This window comes from Rana temporaria, chromosome 7 (assembly GCF_905171775.1).
Source record: "Rana temporaria chromosome 7, aRanTem1.1, whole genome shotgun sequence".
In the NCBI taxonomy this organism is placed as follows: Eukaryota; Metazoa; Chordata; class Amphibia; order Anura; family Ranidae; genus Rana; species Rana temporaria.
Genome location: NC_053495.1, coordinates 161799575 through 161825287, shown reverse-complemented (window position 1 = coordinate 161825287; position 25713 = coordinate 161799575). Strand labels below are relative to the sequence as shown.

Genomic DNA, 25713 nt, shown 5'->3' with positions numbered 1-25713 from the left:
TCCTGTCTTCTCTGATCTTCACCTTCCATTTTGTCTTCAACTCCTCTCTGAATATTATAAATGGGAAGGAGTCAGGCTGCACATGCTCCTTTTGGTGTGTGATGCTAGTTTTTTTTTTTGGGGGGGGGGGGGGGGAGTGCATGTGATCAGCACAGGGCCAATCCGTAAGTCCAGACAGAGGGTCAGGGGTCTTGAAGTTTTATAGCACAGTCTGAACAGAATGAAAACTCCACCTACTAGCTGCCATCTAGATGAAGGAAGGCCCATATACGTCATGTATCTGGATTTTGCAAAGGCATTTGATACAGTTCCCCACAAAAGTTTACTATATAAGCGAAGGTATGTCGGCATGGACCAAAGAGTGAGGATTGAAAACTGGCTACAAGGTCGAGTATGGAGGGTGGTGATAAATGGGGAGTACTCGGAATGGTCCAATGTGGAAAGGGGGGTCCCTCAGGGTTCTGTCCTGGGACCAATCCTATTAAATTTTTTCATAAATGTCCTGGAGGATGGGATAAACCGCTCAATCTAAGTATTTTTGGACGATACCAAGCTAAGCAGGGCAATAGCTTCTCCACAGGATGTGGTAACCTTGCAAGAAGATCTGAACAAATTATTGGGGTGGGCAAACTACATGGCAAATGAGGTTGAATGTGGGAAAATGTAAAATAAAGCATTTAGGTGGCAAAAACATGAATACAATTTACTCACTAGGGCATGGGTCTTCAAACTACAGCCCTCCAGTTGTTCATCATGCCTAGTCATGTCTGTTAATGTCAGTGTGTTAGAATGCCTCATGGGATGTTTAGTTCTACAACAGCTGGAGGGCCGTAGTTTGAGGATCCCTGCACTAGGGGGAGATCCTCTGGGTGAATCTAGTATGGAAATGGACCTGGGGGTCCTAGTAGATGACAGGCTCAGCAACGGCAAGCAATGCCAAGCCGCTGCAGGTAAAGGCAATAGAATATTGGCATGCATTCAAAAGGAATTAACTCCAGAGATAAAAACGATAATTTTCCCACTGTACTAGACTCTGGTGCGGCCACACATGAAGTATGCCTTCCAGTTCTGGGCGCCAGTCCTCAGGAAGGATGTGCTGGAAATGGAGAGAGTACAAAGAAGGGCAACAAAGATAATAAAGGTGAAAAAGTGTGTTACCAGCGCAAAAAAAAAAAAAAACAATCAAATTGTATAAATTTCAGTTTGCTGCAATCGGAAAAAACATGCCATCCTGAAGTAGAATGCAAAGTAATAGGTTGAAATAGGGATTACGCAATCCGTATTTCAACCTAAAGCTAATAAAGGGTCTGGGGGATATTGGTTATGAGAAAAGACTGCGAGCACTGAACTTATTCTCTCTGGAGAAGAGGGGATATGATTTCATTGTACAAATACCATACTGGTGACCCCACAATAGGGATAAAACTTTTCCGCAAAAGGGCATTTAAAGAGACTCGCAGCCAATCACCGAAATTAGAGAAAAGGCGATTTAACCAGAAGCAATGTACATGGTTCTTTAAGGTAACAACGTGGAATTCTTTTCCACAATCTGTGGTTTCAGCAGGGAGCATGGATCATTTAAAAAAAAATGATGGGCACCTGAACAATCACAACATACAGGGATATACAATGTAATGTTGACATAAAAGCGCACATGGATCGACTTGTCTTTTTTTCAACCTCACCACTATAACTATATAATACAAGGAATATATCGGGGATTTCTTTTTCGCCCAATTTGCTTTCTGGAGTTTCATGGGATGAGGGGGGGGTGGATAAGCAGGTCTTTGCTAATTTCATGAAGAGGGCTACCTTTTTCCAGCAATTAGTGATCTATTTCTTGAGTGATTAAATCACTTCTGTCCATTTCAATATAGTAATTGCCATTTATGACTACTAGCATTGAAAACATTCAGCCAACCTTGTATATGGAACAGATGATATCTTTGTTTTCCATTTTGGTCTACAGATACAGTGCAGACACAAACGGGCTTAATTGTAAATAAGTTCTCCCTACCACTATTTCTTGGTAAACAGATGTATCAGCGTGAAGTAGCAGATGTTTTTCATGTAAAAATTTAAAGGCTGTTTCACAGTGCCTGGGTGACCCTATTCCCCAATTTCAACAATATTGTACAATATAGAAGTTGTCAGCATTAAACCCAAAAATATAATATATTGCAGGTTACCAATCATTAGATGTGGTGGCTGCTCTAGTTTTCTCTTTTTTAGTCCCCCCCCCCCTGTTTTCACCTGGTGATCTGACTAGTAACGCACCACCTGTAATTGAGTGCCACCACCTTTGGACAACCGCATTGTTAGTCTGGGGGGAGGGAAGTGTTAGATGGACTAGCAGATTTGGATACACTAACAAATTGAAGCCAAACTCCAGCTAATACTTTATAAGCAGTTACAGCAACAGCTTTTTTTTATTTTATTTTTTATTTATTTTTTAAGCACCCCTGTCGGTGCTAAATGGCTTGTCTCATCCCTGCCACTGCTACATCTGCAAACAAGCTTGTTTTTTTTGTTTTTTTATACAGACTTACTGGCTGGATCACTATAGTACAGTGACGTGCACATTTTTGGCACTGATCCCCGAAAAAATGTGTGTCTGACTGTCCGCCGCATATCGCAGTCCCGCACTGCTCACCGCCATTACTAGTAAAAAATAAAACATAAATAAAAACACCTCAGTTTGTAGGCGCTATAACTTTTGCTCAAACCAATCAATATACGCTTATTGGGATTTTCTTTACCAAAAATATGTAGCAGAATACATGTTCTAAATTTATGAAGAAATGTGTTTTTTCTTAATGGGTTTTAAAGCAGAAAGTAAAAAATATTGGCCCGGATTCACAAAGCACTTGCGCCGACGTATCTCCAGATACGCCGCGTAAGTCCAAATACGCGCCGTCGTATCTGTGCGCCGGACCCACATACTAAGATACGCCTAAAAACAGGCTTCATCCCACCGACGTAACTTGCCTACGCCGGCGTAGAGTGGGTGCATATTTACGCTGGACGCATGTGGCGCTCCCATTGATTTTCTATTCAAATATGCAAATGAGGGAGATATGGCGATTTACGAACGTACGTGCGCCCGACGCAAGTGCGCGGAAGTTATACGTACGTCGTAAAGTTATGCCCCATAGGGCTGCACCAGGGAACACAAGCTGGCGTAGTTTACGTTGGACGTGAATATGACGAGGCGTAGGTTGCGTTCACGCCATAGGCAGTGATCCGACGTATCTTAGGGAGTAGTTCCGACGTGATTCTGAGCATGCGCACTGGGATGTGTCCACGGGACGGTGCATGCGCCGTTCGTTATACGTATCTGTCTGGCGCTCGGCCCATCATTTGCATGGGGTCACGCCTCATTTGCATGGCTCATGCCCACTTCCACTTACGCCTAGGAAACCCAGCGCAGTTTTGGTAGCAAGTCCTTTGTGAATTCCATACTTGCCTCTCTGCGCTGCGTCGGCGTAGCGTATATTATTTGCGCTACGGCGGCGTAATTTGCGCCCGCTCTGTGAATCCGGGCCATTGTTTTTTTTTTTTTTTTCTTTTTAAATGGTCTGCTTTTTTTTATAGTGTAAAAAAAATAAGAACCGCAGAGGTGATCAAATACCACCAAAAAGCTCTATTAATAATTTTTATTTGGGTACAGCGTTGCATGACTGCACATTTTCCAGTTAAAGTAAAGCAGTGCCGTATTGCAAAAAATGCCCTGTTCATGAGGGGGGGGCGGCAGACAGGGCAGGGGAGGTAAATCGTTAGGATGCCAATTTGTTAAATGAAGAGAGCTACATTGGTTCAATCAAATTTTATTCAGTTTTCCTGTAATGCCTTTGGAATGTTCTTGAAAAGTAGGACACACATTTACATAATTGACATTACTTTTCAATCTCTTCCAGTCTTTGATTTTGTTTTCATTCTTTTTTTTTTTTTGTCACTGGCTCACATTCCTTTTTGTTTGCTCCCTCTCTTTATTTTTATGTGCAGGGAGCAGTGATGGCTCTGAGCTCAGTGAAGACATGTCGTGGCCAGCATTTGAAAGGTAAGCACAAGTATACTGCTCTTTTACCTCCTTGAGAAAGCTAGAATGGGGGACTTTTATATTTGTAAAGGCTACTGCCCCGTGCCGCTTTACCGTTTACAGCATTTCTTTGCTTCCAGCTTCCGTTGTGATGTCGGATATTAAATGTTAGTTTCCGATCTGGGTTATAGTTCTGTGGACTGTTCTAGTGGCACTGTGACATTTGTGCCTTTACACTTCGGCCTATTGAGGCTGATTAGCAGCAAAATACCTCTATGCATAGCAGAGCAAATCGGGTGACTACATCACATACTACAAAGAGCCTCTGATACAGCCCACAACGCTAGACTGCATCTTCTAAAATGGGAAGCAGGACAGTGTGACCTGATATGAGATGACAATTTTATGATACTTAAACAGGAGCCATAAGCAACTCGACAGTGACTGCTAAGTGGTTATTAAGTGACAATGTTCTGTTAGATATTCCTTTTCATATTCAGTAGGTCCAAGTGGAACATAATATGCGTACATAGTACTATATGTTAGCATTGCTATATAATACCTAATTATGTAATTACATTTAACAGTACAACTCCTAAAGGACACAGTGGGGAATCAAAAAATAGAAACCACCAAGTCAAATGATAAAAACATTTGCAAGTAATATGGTTAGATATTTGCTGTTTCGAGGAAAGAGCCAGGCAGCAGCAGTCTTTAACTGTTCTGACACAACAGTTTTGGTTTTGGGGTAAATGCATACAGGAGCGGCATGACTAAAGCTGGCCATAGATGGTTCAGTAGGACCCCCCTGAGTTTTGATCCACTTTTCACTAATGGGATTGTTGTAAAAGTTTTATTTTAGCATTGCAGCCAAGTACCTGCAGATCAGTGTGTTTGGACAGCAGAATAGTCACTGCTGTCAGAATACATAGTGTAACAGGGAGAATGCTTCTAATCTTTCCTAGAGATGGGCTCGAGGACATTCAAAATGCCCGATCCCGCCAGGAAGCTGACGCAGGACGCTAATCACAGGCAGTGAGACATTTCCCGATGTCTCGCTGCCTGTGATTTAGCCGTGTGCAATGTCCGCTTCCTGGCGGGATCGGGCATGTGGGAATTGAAACATGCACGAGCCCATCTCTATTCTCTCCAAATGTGTGGATTGGGGAATCTGTTTTTTTGTTTTTTGATCAGCCATCTGATCAACCAATAAAAATTCAATCTATTGCCGGCATTACTCTTGCTGTGGTCAATACACAGTCCTTGTACAGAGGCCCTTCAGCTATTATAAGAAATGTGTGTACAACAAGTCTCTACACAGTATTTACAAAACTTTTTTAACAAACTTTCAAGCAACTTTTATGAAACACATAAAGAAGTACCATCACAACCAAGAATTCATTGCTGAACCGGACAGGGGGTAAAGTGCATGTAACACTTGTTCATGTTCTGATCCATGGCCACATTATGCTGGCTGTCATTTTCTCCTAGCTTAAAACCCAATTTATGGGTGTTTCTAGGAGGAAGTTACAGAATGGCATTACCAATGCCCCCTCTCCTCCCCTCTTTTCTTTTTAGTGTACTAGCTGTAAGGGAGCGTGTAACAGAAGGGAGTGCTTATGACATTGAGTGCAAAAGATATTTGTGAATAGCTTATGCTTTCAGCTAATTCACCCCCTTTTAATTTACGGTCTCTTACCATATACCAAGTCTGTCCATCTGTGTCAAGTAAATAGATCTACAAATATATCAGGCCACACTGTTGAAATGGCAACAAACTATGATACTTAAAATTGTACTTGGAGGATGAGAGCTCATGAAATTAGGGGTAAAATAATTGTAAACTATCCCCTTGTAAAAACCCTTTACAACCACTTTGTTACAGGTAAGCCTATATTAAGGCTTACCTCTAGCTACCCAGGATATCTCCTAAACCTGCAAGGCTCTGGAGATATCGCCTGTCCCCTGCACGTGCCAATGTCATCAGCACACGCGCACTGGGGCAAACTGAAGCAATGGCACCTATGTGCCGTTGCTTCAGTCCGTGTGCTGTTACCGGAGGCGCATGTGCGTGAGTGACGTCATCACGCCTCCGGTCAATTACTGTGCCAAAGCCGCGGTACCTGAAAGTAACCCCCGGGAAAGATGCTGTCGCAGGAGGGGGGGGCTAAGACTGATGCAGGGCTTCGATCTAAGGTAATTAATTCATAATGAGCTATGCCCACTAGTTCATTATGCCGTTTGTCTTGCAGGTATATACAGCACATATATATATAGCTTACAACCACTTTAAATGTTTACATTTTTTACAAGTCCCTCATTGTGAAGGTGACAGGTCCTTTTTATGGATACCTCCATGTTCTGTCATCTCTGCTGCCTGTAGAAGTGATCAAGCACAGGGCATGGTGATGAAATCCCGGGTAGAAATTTAGAAAGGAAAACTTACAGCTGCAATAAACCGTGAGATTTGTGTTCACGTTTTTTGGCAGCCGAAGGGTTGAAGGTGGTAAAAAATGTTGGCACTAAAGTGTGTTTTAAAATGTCAAGAAAACAACTTTAAGCTTATTTGAAAGCTTTCCAAATCCTTTGTAAAAAGATGTTGTACACACTGCTCTTATTACACAGGCTGAAGTCCATGTGGACAAGGCCTTGTACAGTTTAATGTCATTAAGTTTAGCTTCCATATGCCTATTACCAATTGACTGAAGATGCATATCCTGTGGCTAAAGGCCATACTTCCCATATACAAAATTACATAGTGCTGGTTGCTTTCTTGTTCCTAAGTATTACTTACTGTAATCACATTCTTCGAGAACAGAAGAGTTAGCCAAATAAGGGCATTCATACTGAAAACAGGTCCATTTCTGTTCTAGCCCCAGAAGGATGTCTTGTTTTTCAATATCCATAGGCCCTAATAAAGCTTAGTTTTAGGTTTATTTTAATATGAGTCAAATAAAGTACCAAACAGTTGTCTTGAGAACCCAAAAAGTCCTTTTATATTTTTTTATTAAAAACAGGAAAGCAAGAGCAGCCATCGTGGTTTTTAGGGGCTTGAAAACTTCCCCCTTCATCAGGGCTTGACATTATTTGCAACAAGAATAATGAATTGTCTACTCTCAAGACAAATGTTTGGTGCTTGAATTGGTTCACTTATATGTAGATTTCTGAATTTACGTCCTGCTTTGTCGAAAGCTGCAAATCTCATGCTATCAGGTATAACTATTATTCCTTTTGATGAGTTATACAGCCCCTTTGTTCTGTGGAACACTGCCAAGTAAATTGTCTAAACTGTCCAGCCCACTTTTAATACAAGAGACCTGTTCGGTTACACTACTCTCCCTGGCAAGTCCCACCAGCAGGTGAGTGTTGTCAAATGCAACCACATGTATGATCCATTAGATCAGTGCAGGGCTGGACTGGGACAAAAATTTGGCCCTGGACTTCATCCAGACTGGCAAACTTTGATAGGTCTCTCCTATGGCGGCCGGACAACTCCCGCCCCAGCCACCCAAGCCCCCTCTCCCCCTTCACTAGCCATTCTACTTTATTAGAGTAAAACGGCTGGTACTGGTACTCTTATAGGCAGTACCAGTGGGGAAGCTAGACATTATTTCACCCGGGCAAAGAATCAGTTTGGCCCCCCCCCCCCCCCATGGGACAATATTAGGTAGAAATGAGAAACTCCCAGGCCATAGCTGTTGAGTCAGCTGTCTGTCCCCTCCCCCGTGCTCCTTCTGGTCCCCCCCATGCTCCTCTGTCATCCCCCCTGCTCCTCTGGTCCTCCCCCTGCTTCTCTGTTCCCCCCCCCCCCCAGGTGAGCACTGCAGGGAGGGAGAGGAGGTGAGCGCTGCAGGGAGGGAGAGACAGAGGAGCAGAGGGGGGTGGCGGCCCCGCTGTCACTGAAGCCGGCCCACTAAGGCATCGGCCCACCGGGAAACTCCCTGTAGTCCCAATGGCCAGTCCATCCCTGGATCAGTGGTTCTCAACTCCTGTCCTTAGGACCCGCTAACAGGCCAGAATTGCAAGATAACTGAAATACATCACAGGTGAAATCATTTGCTCCTCAGTGATTATAGTATTCTAGTCTGCATCTCCCCAATTTAATACTTAAAATCTGGCCTTTTAGTGCTTCCTGAGGACAGAAGTCGAGAACCACTGCATTAGATGCTTAGAGGTAACGTACCGGTCTCTTCCTATCATGGATACTTTCAGAAAATAGGATTGTCGCTTCTTGTGGCCATGAAAAGTGCAGCAACATAGAGGCTGTGTTATCTAAGCACTGTGGAAGGTGGAGTGAATACATTCTTTGTGTCTGTCGCACAGGAAATTCCAGCCATACATTTCTGTAAAACAAATAAAAGACAAGGAAATCAGTGTGTTTCAGACATGACAATATGTAAAGGAAGAACTGTTCTGGTTTATAGCAACAAATTCCTTTTTTTATTCTCTTGACCAGTTTAGTTAATTATACAAAAGTTAGCAGTCCTACTCACCTTTGCAGATTGTCATCTCTGCTTCATAGAGAGGGACAGAACAGCTTTAATAGACTGCATCAGATTACTTCTAGTATCCATGGAGTATAATCTGCCTTTTCTGTATATCCTGTTGTGGTATCAATTTGTAAGTAACACTGCCAATCTGTAATGGACTCCAACAGGAACAGATTGTACCATTCTCTGGGGCCGGTGACACGAGGGTCATGGAATGGCTACCGGGGCCCATTGAAGGCCAGCAGGTATTATGGCAGCACAATGGTGATGGGGTTGTGGCACAGGTTGAATTATTTTATTCTCTCTTGGTTGCTGGGCACTCTTCTTCTGCTTTTGGGGATTATTTGTTTTGGTGTGTGCTGAGTCTCTCAGATTTCCAACTCTTTAAATCTTTTGTTGATAAGCTTTTATACATTTTTTTTTGTTGCTCAATTCTATAATTGCATTTTATGTTTTGCACAGCAAATGATCAGCAGTCAATTATTGCATTAAAAAATTTTTTAGTGCATGGCATAACCTTATTTTCACATCCTAAATTATTTGTGAAAAGGGTATTTTTTAATTTAATTACATCATTACATTTAATTACAGTTGAACTAATTTCTGGGGTCTGGAGACATACAGATCTGACAAGGCTAGCCTAAAATGCCTTGGTAAAAAAATAAATCATGTGTCATTACCTTAAAGGATTTCTGTTGGCTACAAAGATTTCCCTATTCCTCCTAAGCTGTATGCTGAGACCTTAGAAATGGTCAGACTTGTAAATCAGAGCATTATTTGCTTTTATTGTGTTTTTTTTTTTGGCTAACCTTAAAAATATCTGTGCATTGGTAGAGAACTATTATAAAATCGCTGCATGTTGTGTTCATACATACATATCTGGTCCAATGCGGTCCATTAACACACATTTCTTATGTTAGCGCTGAAAAGGTTGCTAATGTGCCACATTGGTTCTACAATTGGACTTGCACCACTTTTTCCACAGTGCATCTCTAATACAATCATTGTTTTTCACATAAACATTTAAACTAGTTGGCATAACAGAAGCAGCCTACCATATGAGGCACTGCCAATTAAAACTTCATTTGACAATCAAAATCTCTCAGCAGGGATCAGTCACTGCTGATGCTTCATTCATTTTTTACTATTGCGCTTTGAGAACAACAGGCTTTGAAATCAAAGAAGCAAACTGAGAAGGCACTGAGCTAAAAAGTGAAGATAAAGTTCCATCTCTGATCAAGAAAAGAGTGCAAAATATCCATTTGTGTTAAAAGGAGAAAAAAATGGGCATCGCAGTTTGTTGTGTATGGGGCTGCAAAGCTGCAGACTAGTCAAGGTGACTATGCTGACGTGTCCACAGCCAAGTGCCTACAATGGGCATGTGAGCATCAGAACATGACCACAGACCAATTTCCTTTAAAATCATGTGCATGGCTGAGTGCGTGTGTTTTGCTTACCTGGGGAAGAAATGGCACCAGAATGCAGTATGGGAAGAAGGTAAGTTGGTAAGGGCAATGTTATGCTTTGGCGATGTTCTGCTGGAAAGCATCGATGTGCCATTCATGTGGATGTTACTTTACACATACCACCTACATAAACATTGTAGGTGGCCAGGTAAGCCCCTTCATGGAAATGGTATTCTCTGATGGCAGTGGCCTTTTTTAGCAGGCTATTGCACCCTGCCACACTGCAGAAATGGTTCAAGAATTGGTTTTAGGAACAGTTTTATGTGTTGTCTTGGCATTCAAGCATCTGTGGGATGTACTGTAAAAACAAGAAACCAGGCTGATTTATGGAGGCCCTATCTCACAACTTAAAGGGGTTGTAAAAATAAAAAAAATTCCCTTAAATAGCTTCCTTTACCTTCGTGCAGTCCTCCTTCACTTACCTCATCCTTCGATTTTGCTTTTAAATGTCTTTATTTCTTCTGAGAAATCCTCACTTCCTGTTCTTCCGTCTAACTCCACACAGTAATGCAAGGCTTTCTCCCTGGTGTGGAGTGTCATGCTCGCCCCCTCCCTTGAGGGGGGAGGGGGCAGTCAGGACACCCACTAACACACAGCTCCTTTCTCTATCTGCAATGTAGATAGCGTCCTGCTCGCCCCCTCCCCCCTCAAGGGAGGGGGTGAGCACGACACTCCACACCAGGGAGAAAGCCTCGCATTACTGTGTGGAGTTAGACAGAAGAACAGGAAGTGAGGATTTCTCAGAAGAAATAAGGATATTTAAAAGCAAAATCGAAGGATAAGGTAAGTGAAGGAGGACTGTACTAAGGTAAAGGAAGCTATTTAGGGATATTTTTTTTTTTTTTACCTTTACAACCCCTTTAAGGGTCTGCCACTGAGACTTGGTGCCAGATACCAACGCGTACCTTCAGAGGTCTAGTGACACCCATGTCTCGACAGGTAGGGGCATTTTTGGCGACAGAAGGGGTCCCCTACTATTAGGTGCGTGGTCAAACTTATGACTAAAAAAAAATCAGACCTAGAAACCGCTTTTGATTTTTTTTTTCACCTTTAATGTGACCTATATGTGCAATTCAATTAACCACTTTAACTCCGGAAGGTATACCTCCCTTCATGACCAGGCAATTTTTTTGTGATACGGCACAGTGTTGCTTTAACTGACAATTGCGTGGTCGTGCTATGCTGTACCCAAATAAAATAAAAAATCCCCTACCCCACAAATGGAGCTCTGCGGTTTTTATTTTTTGCGCTAGAAACAGACTGACCTTTTTGAAAAAAATAACTATTTCTTGCTTTCTGCTATAAAACACTAATAACAAGAAATGTAAAAAAGCTAAATTCTTAATCAATTTAAGCCAATATGTATTTTGCTACCGATTTTTGGTAAAAAATCCCAATAAGCCTATATTGATTAGTTTGCGCAAAAGTTAGTGTCTACAAACTATGGGATAGATTTATGGAATTTTTTTTTTTTTACTAGTAATAGCGGCAATCAGCGATTGATAGCGGTCCACTTTTTGGGGCCCAGTGACACCAATACAGTGATCAGTGCTAAAAAAAAAATCCACTGTCACTGTACTAATGACACTGGGAGGGGGTTAACATCGGGGGCAATGAAAGGGTTAAATGTGTTCCCTGGGAATATGTCCTAGCTATGTGGGGGTGCTTTAACTGTGGAAAGGCAGAGATCCATGTTTCTTGGCAGAAACACAAGATCACTGCCTTTTTCATGTCACAGAACGGCGATCTACCTGTGTCATAAACGATCGCCCGCTGATTGGCTCCTGCTGTGTGCAATCACAGCGGAATCGGGTCTCTGGCGGCATGAGTGCGCACTGCAGACCCGGAAGCATGAAATGACGCACAGGTGAAATTGCGCTGACCTTGACCCTGGTTCACATTGATGCTACTTTGAAATCGCTACTTGATAGAAATCTGTGTGGCTTCATACACAGATGTCTATTGAAGTTGCACCTGAAATCGGCAAAAGTAGTGCAGGAACTACTTTTGCAAATCGGTGCGGCACCGCAAAATCGGTGTCGCACCGACTGGAACAGTGCCATTACCGCCAATAGGCTGTGACTTGTCATGTGATTTGATCTTTCAAATCGCATGACAAATCGCTCCAATGTGAACTTAAACACGCTCATGCGCATTCAACACAGAGCTCTGTACACAGGGAACGATCTGTCAGTTTCTCATGCCTGCAAAGCAGGGATGAGAGAGACAGAGATCTTTAGTAAAAAGCATCACAAATTACACATAGGCACACTTTTAACCCCTTGATAGCTCTAGATATTAACCCCTTTCCACTCGGTGTCAGTGTAATACAGTGTATAGTATCACTGTATTAATGTCACTGGTGATGTCAGTGGCAGTTGGTTCCCCCCAGCGCCAGTTTCAAATTGGCCACTGCACAATCACAGTCCCATTAGATGTCGCTCATCGCCATTAGTAGTATGGAAGAAAAAATCCAGTAAATATACCATAGTTTGTAGGCGCTATAACTTTCACGCAAACCAATCGATATACACTTATTGGTATGTTCTTTTACCAAAGACATAAAGCAGAATACATTTTGGCCAAAATGTATAAAGAAATTAGATTAAAAAAAAAGTATTGGATATGTTTCATGGCAGAACAAATATTATTATTTTTTTCCCCTAAATTTTTGGTATTCTTTTCATTTATATCGCCAAAAAAAAACCCAGTGGTGATCAAATACCACCAAAAGAAAGCTCTATTTGTGTAAAAAAGTTGAAGTAGCGCAATGTCGTATAGCAAAAAATGACTTGGTCATGAAGGGGGGTAAAATCTTCTGAAGTTGAAGTGTTTTTTTTTTAATCAGTAAACAATTTCAGTTTGTGTTTTTTAAAATTTTCATTGGATTGTACAAATTACAAAATCGGGAGACATTTGTCGGTTCAAAAAAAAACAAAAAAACACCTGCGTAAGACAGAAGCCGGATGTGCATGCTGGAAAGCCAGCAACCGACTGACTCCCAATCAGCGATTTCAGCCAATGGCAGAGAGCACTGATCGGTATGTTCTGGTGTGGGGGCCGTCCCCTTGTCAGAACACGATAGGTCAGGAGGGGAGATCGCTGTACTAACTTTGCATGGTTCGTATAGCGGCTCCGGAGCTGACAGTTTTTTTTTTTTCGTTCAGCCCGTTCCATTTTATGTAAAAAAAAAAAAAAGAAAGTGTAATAGTGTGTACCGGGCTTAAAGGTGAAAAAGATTCTGTGGCAAGTTATCTTAGTCTGTTTTTTTACATTTCAAAAGCCTGGCATTTTTACAAGGATGTGTATACTTTCTATATATATTTATATTTAAAAGTTTTCTTTTTTTTTTTTTGTCTTGACCATTCTACATATTTTTAACGATCAATATACATTGCCGTTTTAAAGTAAGCCTCCTTGATTACCACAGGAATGGTTTGAATTGACAATTAAAGCAGCAGAAAATGTAACCTGCCCTGCAATTAATTGCACAACATTTACTAAGCACACCCTGACACACATTTACATCTTTTGAATACCAGGAGTTTTTTTTTTTTTCTACACACAATAAGCTTTAGCCATTTCCTAGCGTTACAGCTATATTTTTTTAAAAGCGTTGATTTTACAAATAGTGAGAAGGTCACAAAGTATCCCTCGTCCAGTCTTCTGTCATCATTTTCAGAGTTTTTCTTAATCAGTTCCATACATTGCATTCATAAAGCCGTTAGACATATGTGGACTGACACACGTTTTGTATTGTTAATACAGAACGCTTTGACGCCTTTTGCCTTTCACATTATTAATGGTGTCTGACATAAAAGCTACTGCTCACACCATACTTTTGAAAGGAGGATTATTATTGCATGTGTCTAATCGCTGAATAACTGTAGGGGGTAGCCATGATCAGATGCAGCTGTGGCTGACCAAATGTCTTTAGAAATCATTTTTCCACCTCAGAAGGATGAATTCCTCCTGTGGTCATATTCAGAATATATACTGTGCCTGTATCCAAATATTGGTCCAAAAACTCAAAGCAACTATTTACAGCAATTCTGTACATACAATAAGGGTGAAAGGGAAAGAATTCTTGTCCGACTCTTAATGGGATCTATGGAGACTTATGGAGAAATTTGCCTTTATTTCAATGAAGATAGGAAGTAATTAGAGATATCTTCAGTGGGAACGCAGCAACAAAACTGCAAAATAGAGAAGGGTTAGAAACGGGTGCCCAACCAGTGGCCTGGGGGCCACATGTGGCCCGTGGAGCCCTCTGATGTGGGCTGCGACCTCCTGCTCTCGGATAGAATACTGTTATTAAAGGTCAGTTTATTACTAAAATCAGTGTATATATGGGCATATGTGTTCTGCAGTGGCTACTGGGCTTCTTTCAAACTGACCCGCAGATGCAGAGCAGTGCACCTGCAGGTTACCTGCACTGAGTTTGGTGAGCTTTCTGAAAGTGCACCAAACCTGCGGAATATAACAGAAGTCTATTGCAAAGTGCAGGAAAGCCAAAGGTGCACTGCATTGCACCCGTGGTGCAGGTAAACCACAGTGCATCAGTGTGAAAGCAGCCTTGGGCCCTTTTCACACGCGCAGTTCAACCCAATTGGACCCTCCATTCACCTCTTAGGAGTGGTAGATGTAAACCGACTTGTGTCTTACCTCCAATCCGATCCGCAAAAAAAAAAAGTATAGTGGGCCTGCATATGCAGAGCGGACATGGACCTGCCATTCACCTGCTCCACTCATTGATTGTGGCCCGCGACCGGTTACCAAGTCGCTTAAGTGGCCCTCGCGCTTCAAAAGGTTGGGCACCCCTGGGTTAGAACCTCGGTCAGGTTGTTACTGCATCTAGAAACTGAAGACCTACAATGTGATGTTCAAGTCCAAATACAAATTTATAGCAGTGTAAAATCTATTGAAGGACTCTATAAACAAAAGCCAGTGTGATTTTGGGGCAGAGTCTTGCCTTTTATCAACTGCTCCCCTTATTTCCTGATCTGCTGCTGTTGCAAAAAAAAATTGGTGGAATCTCACCAATCGGCACAAAGGCAGCAATAGAAACTGGAGACATGTTAATGTTACCTAATGCTGTTGCCAAATCTTAAACGAGTCAGCTCAATCCTTTTACTCAAAGGCTAGGTTCACACTGCTGCGAATTCGCCCGAAATCGCAAAAAGTAGTACAGGAACTACTTTTTGAAATCGGTGCAGCGCCACAGATGCGGCGTCGCATCGATTAGGACAGTGCCATTGCTGACAATTGCCGGCAAATGCCGCCGATTTGAGATGCGATTTGACATGTGAAATCACATCTCAAATCGTACCCAGTGTGAACCTGGGCAAATCTAAACAAATCCTTAAAAAAAAAATATATATATATATATATATATATATATGTGTGTATAATATAATTTGTGCTGGATTCGGGCTGTAAGTAAAAAAAAACTAAAATTTAAATAAAACCAATCAGCAGTTGTAGGTATAGACAACTAAAGTTATAAGCTAAAAATATTTTTTATTGTAAAAGTTGTGTAGCCCTGCTCTTCCCAGCCTCCCCATAGGTTCTTTAATGTAGAAAGCGGCCTTACTGATTGATAGGGATGCTTAAGAGATGGGAAGGGATGTGTGCATGTTTCCTCAGACTGCATATGACAAACTGGATACAGAAGCACGATTGATCCCCTGCAGATTTTGTAAGTTTGCACAGTTGCAAAGAAATGAAGGGTCTATAATTTTTATCATAGGTGTATTTTAAATGATGGAGACAGAAAATCAACCAAAAATCCAGAAAAAAACACATGATACAAATGTTATAAATTTAGTTAGATCAGTGGTGCGGCGTGTCAGTCTGACACACTGCTGCACCGATCTTGGTAAAGAGCCTCCACCGGAGGCTCTTTACCGCATGATCATCTATGTCCAATCATGGCTGATCACGATGTAAACGGAAAGAGCCGTTGATCTGCTTTTCCTCACTTGCGTCTGACAGACGCGAGTAGAGGAGAGACGATCTTTATTCTCTTTTTCTTATGTTCATAGGGTTATCGGAACTGTGCCCCATGAGACATCATGTGGACGAGGATTGTTAAAAAAAAAAAAAGCTAAACAAATATTTTATTTAATTGAGCAATACGGTAGATCCAGGCAGACACACTATTTTTTTTTACCCTGTTCATTGAAGTCGGACACATGTTGGACTTCAAGTCGCATCCAAAGTAGTACAACTGTTGGTTGGTAGGGGAGCAAATACTTATTTTGCACACAGAACTGCAACTCACTTTATAACATTTGTATTGTGTTTTTTTTTTGGGGGGGGGGAGTGGATTTTTGGTTGATCTTCTGTCTCATGATAATTCTAGACCCTTTTATTTCTTTTTAAGTGGGCGAACTTATAAATCTGCAGGGGACCAAATTTCCCCACTCTATGATGTTATCAGGGATGTTGTATGATCAATGTTAGTGACCTTCCTCGAGAGTGTGTAATATGTTTGTAGAAAACCCCTGTACTCTGTGGAAGCTCCTCACGCCACCTTCTCATAAGTAAAAATTGTGTGTAGATTATATATCTACACACACACAATTTGCTATTGTGAAGTTATAAAAGAAAGTATAAAGAATGTTGCCGAGAGAAGTCCACTTTTCCTTGTTTGTGCATTTTTCTTGTGATCAAGCCTTTGGGTATAGCCATTGTGATGAATGGAAGGGGGGGCATACTGAGATGTCCTTGCTCCCTTCCTTTTCAGGAGACCACATACACTGTCTATGCGCAGACTCCGGATCTCCTCCCTTACTAGGAGCTGCGTACATCTGCGCAGTTCCAGGCAAGTTTGTTCTATAAGCACCCATTCACAATGATCATTAACAAAATATTCCGACTTGCTGCCTATTGTTTATGGTTCATCAGTAACACACATTAAAACAGTATTGCTGCTTAACTTTAATACTGAGTGCGCTTTTTTTTTTCCCTTCACCTACCAGAGCCATTGGGATCACCTGACATCATCCCATGTAAATTGGCACAGTTTTAGTTGTCATTTGTGATGACCTGTAATGTTTGCAAGTGTTGATTAATCTCCCAGCTGCTAACGTACAGGTGACACATGCAACGCCTATACAAAATAGGTATAACAAATCACAATTCATAAATCTGCAGGACTGACTCCAGTTCCCCTTGTACCCTTTCAGGGTTCTCAAACTGGCGGCCCTCCAGCTGAACTACAAGTCTCATGAGGTAGTGCCAGGCTGACAGTTACAAGCATGACTCCCACAGGCAGAGGCATGATGGGTCGTGTAGTTTTGCAACATCTGGAGAGCGGCCAATTTGAGACCCCTGAGTAGAGGATTAAAATTGCCTCAGACTCGGTGGTTTCAAGCAGAATTCCAGACTAAACCTAGCTGCTCTTAAAAATGCTCCTTCTCCCTCCTAACATTAATGCAGACTAACCTGTGTAAAAAAAAGTGTATATACTTGCCTATCTTCAGGCCACTCCTGCTCTCACGTCAGCCTCCAGCAGCTACAGGGGAGAAGAGAGTGCTCAACAGCTGGCAAAAAGCCTGGAGCGGTGACATCACCCATAGGCTCCTACGGCCCTTCCATTGTCGGACCTCCCTCCTCTCCCCTGCAGCCGCCATTGACTATGCAGGGGAGCCGTATTATGTGACTATAGAGTCCTGGAAATGGGGAAGTGTATACATCTTCTTTTTTTTAAGCAAGTTAGTTAGTATAGGTGTTAGGAGAAGCATTTTTAGCACAAGTTAGATTTATCCTTGAATTCCACTTTATATCAGGTTTGCAGTGATTATCTTCAACTTCTGATAAAACTGTTCCTTGTTTTATCTGGTACTGTTTGATTTGCAAAATAAGCATCTTTTTGGTTTGCCCCTTTACTTGCTAAAAAAATTGACATTATGAAGAATCTAGTATGGACGATCTTACCACTGAATTTTTAGATAAAATCACCACTGCATTGCTTTTGAGATAAGACTGCAATATTAGATTTAGATGAACTGTCCCTTTAGTATATAGTTTGTTCCTTATCCGAATATGGAAACCCTGGTTTACTGATGTCATGTGACCCCCCATGGCCTGGTTTTCTGATCTGACATTTGTTTCCTGTGTGCTGTGTATTAAATGCTGCCTGTGACACACATCAAAATCCTCTTCGTTCCTTTGATGTCTGTCTCATGCAGATGTGTGACCTATTGAGCTTCATTCCCCTCCGCTAGCTTGTACGATTTCCCTGGAGCCTGGCAGCATTGTGCTCCAATGCCAGTTACTGTAAGGGGTTAATCTCTGATGATTGAATTTTAGTGTTTCTTTGCAGCTCTGCAGATTCAACGGAACTGGCAATGCATTTATATCCTGCACCAGTCACCATACAAGGGGTCTTACGACGGAAGACTTTATTAAAAGAGGGCAAAAAGCCCACAGTAAGTATCTGTGTATTGGTGTTATCAATAAAACATTTATACTGCCTCTGCAATTACAATAAGTCAAGATCACTGTGCAGGAATGTGTGTTGTCAGTGCTGGTAGTACCAGGGCCCAATACATATTTGAGATTTAAGGGTTTATGAATTGGTAACAAGTGGGGGGTTATTGAAGTATTGATTCAGCTTAGGTGTATGTGATATGGTTAAGTTTTAGGGTAAAGTACAACTATGGGGAAAACTTTTTTTTTAAAAATTTCCCCATTTTGGTTAGTGAGCGAGGGAGGGTTATAACCCCTATCAGATTTTTTATTTATTTTTTTGCCATCTGTGTCCCATTGCTGAGATTTCACTATATTCTCTGTCCCATAGCCAAACAGGAAGTGAGAGGAAATCCCTGTAAATTAAGACAATTTCTTGGGGGTCACCAGAACTAGTGTCCCCATTGGAAGATTTCACCTCTGTTACTTTTCTGGGGTTTTCTTTTACTTTCAATGATGATGGTAAACAGTACAAATAGAGAGGGTGAATCTACTTAAAGTGGTTGTAAACCCACTCTTGCAACTTGCACCTACAGGTAAGCCTAGATTAACATCCCTTGTAATAGGAACATGACATGATCGAACATCTTTACAGTCATATATGGGGTCAATAAGACCCCACATCTCACCTCCTAGGCTGAGAAGCCTAAAAAAAAAAAAAAAACGATCACCGCTTCCTAGCCGGAGTGGCTGCATTTTTTTTTAATGCAGAGGCTGGGCGTGACGTCATAACATTGTGCCCGGGCCTCTGACGATCATAGAGACTCCAGCGACCATCTGGTCCGCTGGAAATCTCTATGGTCAAGAACCGGGGCCGGCGGATCCTCTTCACCGACTCACCGATCCCTCAGGTGTGTCGGTAGAAGCACCGGAGGGGGGGGACGTCCCCTCTTGCCACCCGTAAGAACGATCAAGCGGCGGAACAGCCGCTATGATGGTTCTTATGGTGTAGGGAATCGCCGGACGAAAACTGCAATATCTGAATGATGCCTGTAGCTGCAGGCATCATTCAGATATACCCCCACAAAGCCGAGGACGTCTATAGACGTCCTTCCGTCGGCAGTTTTTTTTTTTTTTTTTTCTTTTGCCACCTGTGTCTTTTAGGAGAATTCCCATCATGTCCTGTCTGATGGCCAAAACAGAAAGTGGAGGAAATCCATCCAAAAGGAAGGAATCCCTTGGTTGTCACCAGGCTCACCAGAACCAGTGTCCCCATTAGAAGATTTTCCCTCTATTCCTGTTCTGGGGCAACCTACAATTTGGGATTTTCTTTCACGTTCAGTGATGATCAGGACGCATAGATTGAAACTCTCCAAAAAAAAAGGCACAGGACTAATTAACACTTGGCAGGGGTTCTAATCCCCCTCCACTCTTAGAAACAAAAAAAAACATAGGAAAATGTTGTCTGTCCTGATGGTTGCAGGGATGAAGCACATGTATTACCCACTTTCACTTGTTCATCCGATCACACCACATTCACTGGTACTGGCAGAAAAGCTGCATTCCCTCGTTTTTAAATTGACCAACACAAATTGCTTTTTAAACCTCTTAGTAACCTGTTAATAACCCTAAGTTCTTATATAAACCTGCTGTATTCAACCCCACTGTATGTTTTGAATTAATATTCAATGCACAGCAATTGAGAATTTCAGCCCAGAGTTCTCATTTACATATGTCAGTATTGATCCCATGCTACTAAACGCCAGCTGCTGAATAATGTACCCAGATTTGCTTTATACCTGTGTATGTGTCTGTTTTTTTTCTCTCTTGCATATCCTGCCATGAAATTTTGTACAGCATCGCCACCTAGTGGGGTAGAACAGCATCAGACGGTACATGGCACATTTCCATAGTTACAAAAAAGAGGTGCAATCAGCGCAAATAAATATAGATCAAAATTAAGTAAAATATGTGTATGTAAATAATTTCAAGTGAAAAAGACCCCCAAGGTTCAGATCACCAGTAATGCCAGCTGAACACAACAGGATAATCACAAAATCCAAGGAGATACAGAAAATATACGAAAACAGTGCAGCGCAAAACTATAACAAGTAATACACTAGTATTATAAATGTGAAAATAAAAATTATTAATAAAGTCCAATAAAGCAAGGTCCAAAAGTGCCAGATCTAAACTAATCTTCACCACGTGATATAAAACACCAAACTTAAAGTGATCCCTCCACCGCTAGAGATGGGCACTCTCACCTTCGCAAGTGGACCACTGAGTTAGCAAATGGTCAATTAAGCAGGTATCACAATAACCAGGAAACCAGGCTGATGAATCAGATCCCCATAAGGCAACCAAAACTCATGGACGGGAACATGGAAAAGATATAATCACAGAACTAAGTGCTCTCTGTTGAACTTAGTAGGTTTATTAACAGGCTTAAAAGGTCAGGCTACTCACATTTGGCCAGACCAAAAACGGCATTTCAGAAGTACAATCATCTAAGTGTCAAGGACGGCAGATGAGCGACGTAGTAACCGGCTCCTGAACCCCCGGACGCGTTTGTTATTCATCTTCCTCAGCGGGGCGGGAGAGTACCCATCTCTAGCGGTGGAGGGATCACTTTAAGTTTGGTGTTTTATATCACGTGATGAAGATTCGTTTACATCTGGCACTTTTGGACCTTGCTTTATTGGACTTTATTATTAATAATTTTTATTTTCACATTTATAATAGTGTATTTGTTATAGTTTTGCGCTGCACTGTTTTGTATATTTTACATTATCCATAGTGTTTTGAAAATGTTTAAGAAAACAAATTCTTATGCATTTATCAAAGTATGTCGACTTTGTGACATAGTGGACAACAATGAATGGAAGCCGAATAAAAGTGAAATCACTTTTATTCAGTACCGTAATTCTATATTTTTGTGTTATTTACAGTGCATCTGGAAATTCTTCACAGCTTCACTTTTCCACATTTTGTTATGTTGCAGCCTTATTCCAAAATTAAATTCATTATTTTCCTCAAAATTCTACAAACCATACCCTATAATGACAACGTGAAAGAAGTTTGTTTGAAATCTTTGCAAATTTATTAAAAATAAAATAATCAAATGTACATAAGTATTCGCAGCCTTTGCCAAGACACTCAAAACTGAGCTCAGGTGTATCCTGTTTCCACTGATCATCCTTGAGATGTTTCTACAATTTTATTGGTGTCCACCTTTGGTAAATTCAGTTGATTGGGCATGATTTGGAAAGGCACACACCTGTCTATATGGTTAAGTTAACAGTGCATGTCAGAGCACAAACCAAGCCATGAAGTCTAAGGAATTGTCTGTAAACCTCCAAGACAAGTTTGTATTGAGGCACAGATCTGGGGAAGGGTACAGAAAAAATTCTGCATGATTGAAGGTCCCAATGAGAACAGTGGCCTCCATCTATAAATGGAAAAAGTTTGGCACCACCAGGACTTTTCCTAGAGCAGGCCACCTGGCCAAACTGAGCGATCAGGGCAGAAGGGCCTTAATCCAGGAGGTGACCAAGAACCCAATGGTGACTCTGACAGAGCTTCAGCGTTTCTTTGTGGAGAGAGGAGAACCTTCCAGAAGAAGAACCATCTCTGCAGCACTCCACCAATTCGGTCTGTATGGTAGAGTGGGCAGATGGAAGCCTCTCCTCAGTAAAAGGCACATGACTGCCCGCCTGGAGTTTGCCAAAAGGCACCTGAAGGACTCTCCGACCACGAGAAACAATTTCTCTGGTCTCATGAAACAAAAATTAAACTCTTTGGCCTGAATAGCAAGCGCATGTCTGAAGGAAACCAGGCACCGCTCATCACCTGGACAATACCATCCCTACAGTGAAGCATGGTGGTGGCAGCATCATGCTGTGGGGATGTTTTTCAGCGGTAGGGAAAGATGAATGCAGCAATGTACAGGGACATCCTTGATGAAAACCTGCTCCAGAGCACTCTGGACCTCAGAATAGGGCAAAGGTTCATCTTCCAACAGGACAACGACCCAAAGCACCACACAGCCAAGATGAAGTGGCTATGGGACAACTCCTGTGAATGTCCTTGAGTGGCCCAGCCAGAGCCCAGACTTGAACCCGATTGAACGTCTCTGAAGAGCTCTGAAAATGGCTGTCCAACCTGATGGGGCTTGAGAGGTCCTGCAAAGACGAATGGGGGAAACTGACCAAAACTAGGTGTGCCAAGCTTGTAGCATCATACTAAAAGACTTGAGGCTGTAATTGGTGCCAAAGGTGCTTCAACAAAGAATTGAGCAAAGGCAAGTAATTTTTTTTAATAAATTTGCAAAGATTTAAAACAAACTTCTTTCAGGTTGTCATTTATGGGTTATTGTAGAATGTTGAAGAAAATAATGAATTGAATCCATTTTGGAATAAGGCTGTAACATAAAAAAATGTGGAAAAGTGAAGCGCTGTGAATACTTTCCCGGATGCACTGTAAAAGTACAGAATCCTTATTCATGATCAAGCAACTTAAAGTGGTTCTAAAGCCTAAACATGTCTTTTGCATTGCATTGTACCGTATATATTTTTTTGTGCTGAAAATGCCCCCCTCGGCTTATACTGGAGTCACCTTTTTGCACCTGATCTCCTGGAATTTGGGGACCCGGTACCCCTGGACCCCAAACTTGGCACACATGTAGCCCCACTCTTTCTTCTACAAGTGTGCAGTTTGTTGTCCAGGCGACCTATGGCTGGGGAGCACCAATTTTTCAAATGCGCGCCCCCCTTCCATAGACTCCCATGTTAAACAGTAATTTATCCGGTGATTTTGGGGACGCGGTAACGGCCAGTCATAGTTTTCCTGGACCCGGAACTTGGCACACATGTAGCCTAATTTCTCCTCTATAAGTGTGCAAAGTTTGTTGTCTTAGGGACCTACAGCTGGGAAGCACTGATTTTTTTTTTTTTTAAAGCCGGCACCACTTCCATAGACTCCCATGTTAAACATCAGTCTAGGCATGGACACAGTGAGGCATGCAGATTTACACCCTAGGCTTCTACTCAAGGCAATACATTTTACCATTATTTTGTTTTGTGGTAAAATTGGGTGCCTCGGCTTATTTTCGGGTAGGCTTATACTCGAGTATATACGGTATTCATCAGCATCCTCCCTCAACCTTTCTCCAGTGCTGTCAAAGCCAGTGATGGGAGGGCAAGGCCCGAGTCCAGCTGTCTGTGTCAATGGACGCAGCAGCAGAGCTCAGGAGTGAGCATACATGAGTGCCGCCCCCCCCATATGTGTGAAGTGGCTTCTCATGGAGGCACTGGACAGAGAGGAGGGACACGAAAAGAGGAGGAGCAGGTAAGTATAGAGATGTTTGTTTTAAAAAAAAATACCTTTTACAGTTTCTTTATGCTGGCCATACATGCTTTGAATTTCTCTTTTTATCCCTTGTGCTGAATGATAGAACACCATCAATTTCCCCATCTAAGTTTAGTAGCATGGATAGAGAAATGTCAGCTGTTTGTTGTATTCAGCAGTATTGCCCCTTTTAGAAGCTAAGTGTATGTTGTAGTATAAGCTACATGTCATATTATGTTTTCATGCAGGTGGCATCGTGGACCAAATACTGGGCAGTACTGTGCGGTACACAGCTTATATACTATGCAGCAAAATCCATAAAAGCCACAGAAAGGAAGCATGTAAGTATTGTTTTTTTAATTAAAAGTAATTAATTTGTAAGTATAACTATATGTAGAAAAAATTGCGGACTTTGCCAGATTCCTCAATGTCATTAAAGTGGAGGTCCGGCGGTGTAAAAAAAAAAAAAAAAATTAAAAGTCAGCAGCTACAAACACTGTAGCTGTTGACTTTTAATAAGCACACTTACCTGTCCAGGTTGCCCGCAATTTCGGCTACCCAAGGCTGATCCGTCCCTCGGACCGGGTCCGCCATCCTCACTAAGGGAAACGGGCAGTGGCGCTTTGTGAATGGGCAGCTGTCTCCTGGGACACATTCAAGGTCCCAGAAGACACCGCTCCCCATTTCCCAGGAGGCAACGTGAGGAGAAGGAGAGAGACCACCACGGCGGTAGAGGTGGCAGCAGGTTAAGACGATCTGCCCAGCAACAGCCATTTCTGGTAAGTATAAAAAAAAAAAAATCTAATTTTTTTTTTTGTAGCCTTTATGGCAAAAAAAATTTTAGGGTGCACCTCCGCTTTAATTAGAGTCCATCTGTCAGTTGTGATAATGAAATGCTTATATTAACAAGACATGGAGGAGTTCTGTGGTACTTGCCAAGAGTGTTTAAGCCTAAGAGGCTCACAAAATAAACAAATGCCACACAATTATAAAGCTCAGTGGTTTGCTTTACACATTTGCTTTGGGACTCTGCAGCTGTCGGAGAACAGAACGTAATTTATAATTCTGTAAACAAACAAAAAAATAAAGCCGGGAGGGGATTTCGGTTATATGGCCTGTCAGGTTACATGACCGGCTCTCCTCCAGTGCCAGAACGCTCTCGTCTCTACCCTCGGGGACAAGTTACACCTACAGGTAAGCCTAAATTAAGGCTTACCTGTAGGTGCTTGCAATATCTCCGAGACCTACACTGTCTCTGAGATATTTCCAATTTCCCCGAGCGACGTCTTCAGCGACGCATGCTCTGTCTTGAAAGGGCACGCTGTGCCATTTTCAAGCCGGGGTCATGGCGCTCCCATGCCTCCAGCCAGTCACAGAGCCGGAGTTCGCGGCCCCTTGGAAGGAGGAGGGGTGAAGAATGGATGCTCGCTGCCAGCGTGGAAGACAGTGACATCGCAGGCTTCTCTTGCAGGTAAGTGTCACATAATAGCATAGTAGCCCATTATGCTGTACCTTTGCAGGGACACATGGAGAAAGTAAAACCCATCAGGGTTTACTTCCACTTTAAGTGATACTTTCCACTGCACTGTAAAGCCTTGTTCACATGCCTGTGTTCGTGGCCATGCACGGATGTCTGTGCAGCTGCTGCATCAGAATTGACATGAATGGGACTGCCTGCATGGAGTTGCATGGAACACCTGTACATCCCCGTGCAGGCAATCATGGCCCTCTCACGAGTGTACATTATAGTACTCCTGTGTGAACGAGGCCTAACTGGATGATTTACACTGAGGCACATTCTTGGCCAAGCAGTGATCTTTGGCCTTCTCTCAATTTCAAAACCTATTTTTGCTACATTATTGAAATAGTCTGTTTAATAAAAATCTGCTCATATGAAAGGGTTCAGTGTTTCAGAACAAAGAATGGGATGAGTGGCAGTGTTTAAAGAAAATGA

At 42.1% G+C, this 25713-nt stretch overlaps 1 protein-coding gene across 1 annotated transcript in view; it reads left to right on the top strand.

Annotated features, from left to right (window-relative positions):
* RALGPS2 (Ral GEF with PH domain and SH3 binding motif 2) overlaps positions 1-25713 on the top strand; it is a 281112-nt gene that overhangs the window by 249151 nt on the left and 6248 nt on the right. The window contains exons 16-19 of the mRNA XM_040360339.1: positions 4006-4060; positions 8697-8774; positions 18325-18430; positions 24008-24100. Of these exons, the coding sequence (XP_040216273.1) occupies positions 4006-4060; positions 8697-8774; positions 18325-18430; positions 24008-24100 (332 nt within the window). The remainder of the gene's footprint in view (positions 1-4005; positions 4061-8696; positions 8775-18324; positions 18431-24007; positions 24101-25713) is intronic.